Consider the following 8,011-nt stretch of genomic DNA (forward strand, 5'->3'; position numbering starts at 1 on the left):
TTAATTTTAATTTATATTTTAATTTAAAAAATAGTGGACCACAAGCATGTCGATTAGATTTCTCATTTATATCACTATTATATTCCTGATCTACATTCGGTAGCAATTAATACAATAATTAATACTAACACAATTATTATAATTAAAACTTTCGATTCATTTGCAAACAATTAAAAATACAATTATTCTAGTTACATATTTTATGCCTAACATGAAATGTAATTTTATATTATCTAGAATTTTCTAGCATTTAAAATAACTTATTTTAATTAGATACCAAAAGACTATAGAAGCAGCAAAATTCAAATAGCACAGATAACGATTACAGTTAAATTTACAAAAAGAAATAGAAATTTTTTAACAATTTGTATAGAACAGAATTGTCTTTTGAAAGTATCTAAAAATTCGAAAGTATTTAAATATGTTCATAAACACGCATCGGAATCAAATATAAAAAATTTAAAAAAGTCCTACAAAAAATTCAAGATCCAAAGATCTAAAAGTTTAAGAATCGAAAAAAGCCAATTTCCCGCTTTTAAAGTTTCATATTAAAAAAGCATTTATGTTATACACGAGCAATATTTATAGAAACTCATGGGAAGTATTCAAAGATACAGCTCAATTAAACGCCTACGTAGAAATAGAACAATCTAAAGCTCAAGGCATCCCAAGTGTTTTAATTCCCGACTTACGCATCCAAGGCATTATAAATACAAAAGATACAAACACATTTCAATTGCAGAACTTCAATATACAAATTCAGGAAATCAAAATGCAAGAAATACATGCATCCCAATTGAAAACCTGCGTCATCTAGGTGACTGAAAAATTCGAAGAATCATGATTACACACCTTGCATCTACATATCCAGAAACCGAGAAGTCCGGTCCGATGATTCCGGTTAGAAATCCAGCGACAGTGCTCCAAGCGTCCTAGTTCTTGGTTCGAGAACGGAAGAGACCCGTGTAATATTACATTCGAAAGAACAGCCCCCGGTTACGCACTCCCGACACGATACCATCCGCGAGTGTGCGATCTTATCGAGGATTAAGGAACCGGGAGTGAAGAGGGAGGATAAGGAAGGGTGAAATGTGGTGAGACAGACACTGTCGGGCTGACGTCATGGGTCTCAAGAGAGCGCGATCGCGCGGACCCGGGGGGCCCCGCGATGCTCACGTCGGGCCAACATGTTCCCTACGGGAACGGCGAATGCGCGAGGTGTACCGATACACGGGAGATCTACAGCAGCGGGAGCGCGATCAATGCGGGATCCCCTGCCAACACGGCCGGCGAGTGAAGACTGAGGAGGAGAAGCCTGGCTCACCGCTAAAACGCGGCGACGACGGCAACGACGACGACGACGACGACGACGACGAGTTCGCCAGCGACGAGGAGAGCGGAGAACATTCGAGGAGAGTGGAGAACGCTGCCGGCGCGACGGAGGACGGGGGTCACCGCCGGAGCTCTGCGCAGGAGCGTAATTTAACCCCTCGTACCAAATCTAACGCACATCGCAATACGTGTTTTAACCTTTAAAACGTTAGTTTTTTTTTCTCGAAGAAAAAAAAACAATATTACAAATTACAATGTTACGATATTTCATAAGAAAGTAATGTAAAATACAATCTTATCGGTATTACTTTCGTTGACTGTATTATAGAGACACCGCGTCTGTTTCGAGATTTCCGCGAGAAGAAAGCTCGCAAAAAATTCCATTTTTGTCCAACAAGAAAAATTATTTATGTAAAATTCAAAGAAGTATCACTGTTACAGAAATTCATAACATTCTATTAATAAAATATTAAAAATAACAGACTTCAAAAAATGTTTCCAAACTAATATTCGTCATTTATACTTGTTTTCTTATTCTATTCCATATTGAAAGTGTGAGCAATGGCACTGTCTAATTTCCTTTAGGGAAGAAACTTTTTTAAAAACTTTTGATGGAAAATACCTATTAGTTTCCACAAAATTTTGCCATTGTAAGTTGATATTTCTTCGTATATCCATGAGAACTAAAAATCACATTTGTAAAGTTTTTATATAAATCTTCAATCAATTCCTTCACTTAAATCCACAGTAAATAAAATTCTGATTGAGTATCTTAAAATTGTTTAAATTATTTAAAAAATGTATTATTAAATGTATTATAATCAATTATTATTTATGTTCAAATAAAGCACTCGTAAAAGATTTGATTTTAATTGAAGTTTTCACAATTTAAATCATGTTTTTATTTCGCCTTTAATTTCAAATTTAATTCTTATTGTAAAAATACCTTCGTATAAATTTTAAATTTAAAACTGATTTTTTATCAAATCTATCAGCAATGATTTTATTTTATATATATTTCATTTGTATTTAAATTTAATTTGTATTTTAATTTCATCGTTAATTTTCAATATGACCTTTACATATTTTAATATATTTCACACTGACTTAGATTGTCGTATCAGTAACATTCTTACATCCTGTAAATGTAGAATCCTCACAAATTTTCGAGTTTCAAGCTTCTCGCAAAACGCGCTACGTATTCCATAAAGTAAAAGTTTCCTCGTATCTTAGAACTGCTCAATCCAGATTCTTCCGACTCATATAATATGCACTCATATGCAATATTGACTATCGGCAATAACGAAAAAAAAAAAAAAAAAAAGGAAGTTCTGCGCCATCGTGCGTGCAACGCGCAACGCGCGCGCGATGACTCATCCGTCGACGGCGCAGCACACGCGCTTTACGTGTGTGCATACACGCACGTATTGTATACACTTGTATATACGTTCACGACCGGTGTCTCGAGATATACATTACGCCACAGCGACACTGCCGTACCGAGAAAAGAGTTGCTGGCGCACGCTCGATCGATGTCAGTCTCGGTATTTCGAATATTAATAGTATCACTAAGATCGCGCGTGAGAACTATAGCAATGAAGCGTATAAAGGGGCTTCCATTGATCGATAATATTAATCATTATCTTGAATATTAATATCGAATAGTCTCACAGGGTTCTTTATCGCATCACCATTTCTCTATTTCTGACGATTTTTCGCGACTCTTTTTTTTACCAATTTTTTGATATTCAACTAAAAAAAAATGCACAGTCCTTTTCATTTTCCTTTTGATTTTCTCTAAATAACGTACAATTATAAATAAGAAAGTTGAGAGATTTTAAAGCCGTACAAGGAGAGACGGAAAAGTTATTCAAGCAGACGTGATTAAAGAGAATTTCTTCTCAGGTAATTTCGTATCAGAATTTATATTGTGCATTGTGTTTGCTCAATGACAATTGGTGCACAGGCAAATTATTGCTTGCGCAAATAAGTGATATAATCTACAGTGATGTCGTCAAGAAAAGATTTTAAATTTAAAAATCAATTAAATTTAGAGAGAAATATAATAAATACTACAAATTCAAAATAAATCTTTATTTCGAACTTCGCGGAGAATTTCAGGATGCAATAAAAATTTGACTATTTCAAATATTTCTTGATATAATTTTTTTTCATCTATTATATATGTCACATATGTCAAATTAAACATTTAAAAAAATCACCCACAGAACATTTTCAAGTTTCTTTTAATTAGTTACGAGTCAAAATTAGTACAAAGATGATCAATGTCAATTTCGTGCTCTTCGATAAAAAAAGTAACCATAGAAAATGTCAAAGTAAACTAGAAAGATAAAAAAAACTGTTTAAATACGGAAACGATCTAAAAGTATTATAGGACTGATATATGAATAATTACGAATAGTGTAAAGAAGTAGCTTACTTTACCGTATATAGTTTCTCGGTTTCGCTCGATAAATGTGGATCAATTATTCGTCAATTATGTACTTCGGATAATCAACATTGCATAGCACTTGTTGACGTTAATCAACCGCTTTATTTTGGTACGCGATAATTTTGTCATACAAACGAGACAACTTTTTCTTATGTTGTGTATGAGCAAGCTGATAAAAAGCTCAAAATAATTAACACATGCGTATGTTGTTTTCTCAGGTAAATTCGCGACAAATTTCATTTATCTAATAGCTATTTAACTTTTTTTCTGAATCTCAGTAGCTTCACTTAAACGTGTGCGTGCGCTCAATCTTTTCTAATGAGAAAATGGAGCGTCGGATGTCTGTTTAATGTAATTAATCGGTGTGCTCTCTTAGAGGTTCCCCTTAATCTGACCAAGAGAGATAAGATTGCTAACGTTATGATGGCATTGACGCTTTCGTACTCGCATGATAACTGTTTCTGAAAATTTAATCGCCTATTCCACGACGTCTATGCAATGCTCTCTCTTCCTTCCTCTCTCTTTCTCTCAACTAAAAAAAAAAAAAAAAAAAAAAAAAATATTCTTAAATAAACGATGAAATCACTTCGATTAATTTCTGACGCAAATTCATATCTCGTTATTTATGTTCTTTCTTCTCATAACAATTCATTTGACGTCATGTTACAATTAAAAAATTCACAAAATCATCTAGAAGATTTACAACAGTGTTGTAATTTAAATTTCTAAAAATATAAAAATATGATGTTTCGTATCATTTTGAGTAAGATAGCTTTAAAGGATTCAAAATGAAAAATTACATGAATGTCCAAAATGATAATTCTCAGAACATATAATATAGATAATTTATAAGACTCCAAAGACTTATAAAAAAAATTTCTTTTTGAAAATACAAGATTTAACGATCATAGAGTTTGAAACGTCGAAAATTCGGTGAAATAGAGATCGGGAAATTCAAAAATTTGAAAATTTAATGACTCAAGAATCTAGGAAACGCAAGAAAATCTAGAAATTTAAGGATCCAACCCTCCCCGGAAAGTTCCGCGTACACAAGCACGTAGCTTGTGTTCGTGCGTATATTCATCTACTCCGTCCACCAAAGATAGAGTCTGACATCATACACACGGGCATCAGTCGGGTCGAGTGATAAACATATGTACTCGCACACACGGTGTCCTCGTATGCGGAAGATTCCAGTTTATCACTTGTACAACTGCCTTGATCGATCGATGCACTCACCGATGCCGCAGGGCGTGTGATTCTGCTCTTTCTCTTATTTCTCTTTATATCTGAACGATTGTGTTTGCTACGCGCTTCCGCTGACATGCTGAGTGAACATAAATCTTTAATTATAACTATAAAAATGTAACTAGCTTAACTGTAGTGCTGAAATTTTGGCACATATCTTACTCGTTAATCTTTTTACGAATTCTTAGACGAGAGCGAGATGACATTGACGACAAGCACGTAAACAGTTTGGTAACTGTAAATGTTCTCTCGAAAATAACATTCGCGTAGATCCAAAGATCTATAGACAAGAAAGACTTTCAAAGATATAAAGACACTGATATGAAGACCGAATATTTTGCCTCTTCGAAATTCGAAGACTTATTATGATTTTAAAAAAAGCAATGATATTCAATGATGAATAACGTTAATTAGGAATTGCTCCGACAGTCATATCAGTTATCTCGAGTCTTATTATTAAAAATGAAAAAAATAGCCATGGAACAGTTGGTTTTTCCTCAATGAAACTATTGTAGTCAGATAAAACAGACTTGAAGCGTGTTCTACAAATCTTATCATTAAATCAACACATTATATTCTTTATGACGTAAAACTAAAAAAAAGATAAAACAATTTCCAGATATATGTTGTATAACTTTTACGTTTTTTTTTTTTGATAAAAGTATAACTTTCTGAGTTTTCTTTCATTTTTTAAATAGTTTTTTTGACGTTCTCATAAGCCTTCTCCGTCGAGATGCGATGCTCTCATTAGCTCTCGAGAGAAAAGCTAATTGTTTCAATTGTGTTGATTGTTTATTTAGATAATGATTATGCCAGCAAACGTAAAAATTAAATACTCTGATTTCTTGACTTTTTTCGAGTCTTGAGTGCGTATCGCCTCGAGAGTTTATTGTTTGCCGAGAATAATGGCGATTTACACGAGCTCGGATACGGCAGCTTTATAGTAACACGTAACACCCGCTGCTGCTGTTGATAAGGCGCCTTTGTACTATATCGGTAAACGTCACGAAATCAGCCTGATAAAATACGATTCGTTCAAGTACGATATATAAGATAATATACGCGCAATATGATCTGTCACGCAATTATCGATAGTCTGATAACATCGAAGTAATATGCGATTTTCGAGAATGTCCTTTTCTCGATCTTTCGTTAAATGATTTAATTTAATTTACTTTCATATACCTAATTAATTGTTGCTCTGTCTGCTTCAATTGATGTGTTACTGTAATCGACAGACTGAGATAATTACAAAACGCTCCTAAGAAAACAAATGTTATTTATGTATGCATATATGCGCATAATATATCTAGTTATTCAGACATATGTATTTACATAATAATGTTCAGGCAATGCGCTTTTTTCATGAAAATTCGACAAAATTTTAAATAATTCAAAAAAAGTTTATAATTTTTTTCCGCTAAAAAAAATGATAATGTCGAGAAATTTTGATAAAAGGATTAAGTAAAATTTTTATTAAATTTTATATTTGGTGATTTAATATTTTCTTATGATACGCTCTTTAAAAATGTTATCAATTTTTTTTTGTAAAAATGCAAGTCATTCTTCAAGGAAAATCATGATTCAATATAATAGTAAGAACTGATTTATCTCGCTAAAATGCAATTATTTCTTTGAATGATATTTACAATTTTTTAATCAAAATATGAAACTTAATATTTTTAATTACTAATATCTACTTTACGAAATTAATATTAAATATTATAATATTTCGATCTTTCATATTTTGAAAAAATTAGTATTCAATTAAAATATTTTAAGCTTTTAATAAAACTAAAAAATGGAAAAATATAAGGATCTAAAAATATAAGTACTTTACAATGCACGTCAGCAAAATTTTAAGGATCACATAAAAATTCACAATCAAATGAATTAAAACGCAATCAAATATTTAAAGATTCAGGATCCGAAGAACATAAGGATACTAGCATTTGAAAATTTAAAAATTTAGAAAATAGTTAACATATAAAATTCTTAGAAATTGGATATTTTGTCAAATTAAAAAATCAAGAGTTATAAACTATTATAGGCAAATACGCCGTGTGATTTACGTCAGTTAGAAGTTAGAAAAAAATAGAAGGAGGGGATAATTTTCCCGCAATTACTCTCTCTGTTACACGCCTTTATGTTATATTAGTATTGTGTTATAATTTCAGTTTCTTACTGTCAATGAAATTATTGTGAGTTGAATCGATATTTGTAATAAATAACGTCATAAATTATAATCATAAATTATAATCTACATAAAATAATTATAGTCCACATAAAAAAAGGAGCGTAAAAGACTTAATGGTTTCGTGGTACATAAGTGTAGAGAAACAATAAAGTATGTTGTAATTGCAAAATACAAATGCTTTGCTCATATATTCTTTGTTTAACTTGTTATCTTGCATATCCTATCTGTTAAAGATATTTTTAGCAGACGATTTATGCCCAAAGTATATAAAGTACTGTATAGATTGTCCAAAGTATATAGATTGGATTCAGTGCATTAAATGCAATAAACACATTATATGAAATATGTACCTCAATAACACTTGTAATATATGTAGGAAGAATATAATTATTATCTATTTTACTTCATATACATATCATTCTTATTCCTTAATAAAACTTTGCAAACATATTTTACAAGTTATTGTGTCATTTTACGTCTTATTTATAAGCATTATTTGTAAATTTTTTCATGAGTATATATCCTCCTCTCCCTAGTAGTAGTCATATATCTCACTCCTGGAATATACGGCAAAAATGCAGGGATTTCAAAAAGTTTTTCTTTAACGAAAAATAAGTATTTCGGATTTCTAATATTTTTTTCATAGTAATAGATAGTACAAAATTTTTATTAATATAATTCATTTATCTTAAAAATAATAAATAATACTTAATAAATTAAGTTTTTAGATGCGGCGTATATATCGGAATTATCCTAAGCTATTGCGGCGATCGGCGGCTACT

At 31.6% G+C, this 8,011-nt stretch overlaps 1 protein-coding gene across 2 annotated transcripts in view; it reads right to left on the reverse strand.

Annotated features, from left to right (window-relative positions):
• The window catches only part of LOC108690748 (dual specificity protein phosphatase 10-like), a 38,272-nt gene that overhangs the window by 27,820 nt on the left and 2,441 nt on the right, over window positions 1-8,011 (reverse strand). Inside the window, exon 1 of one of the 2 annotated variants that reach the window (XM_018198192.1) lies at window positions 853-1,492. The exons of the other annotated variant lie outside the window; for it this stretch is intronic. Coding sequence (XP_018053681.1) covers window positions 853-859 — 7 coding nt within the window. The 5' untranslated portion in view covers window positions 860-1,492. Of the gene's footprint in view, window positions 1-852; window positions 1,493-8,011 lie in introns of those variants that run through there. 2 annotated transcript variants of the gene reach the window in all.

This window comes from Atta colombica, unplaced genomic scaffold, assembly GCF_001594045.1.
Source record: "Atta colombica isolate Treedump-2 unplaced genomic scaffold, Acol1.0 scaffold35, whole genome shotgun sequence".
NCBI lineage: Eukaryota > Metazoa > Arthropoda > Insecta > Hymenoptera > Formicidae > Atta > Atta colombica.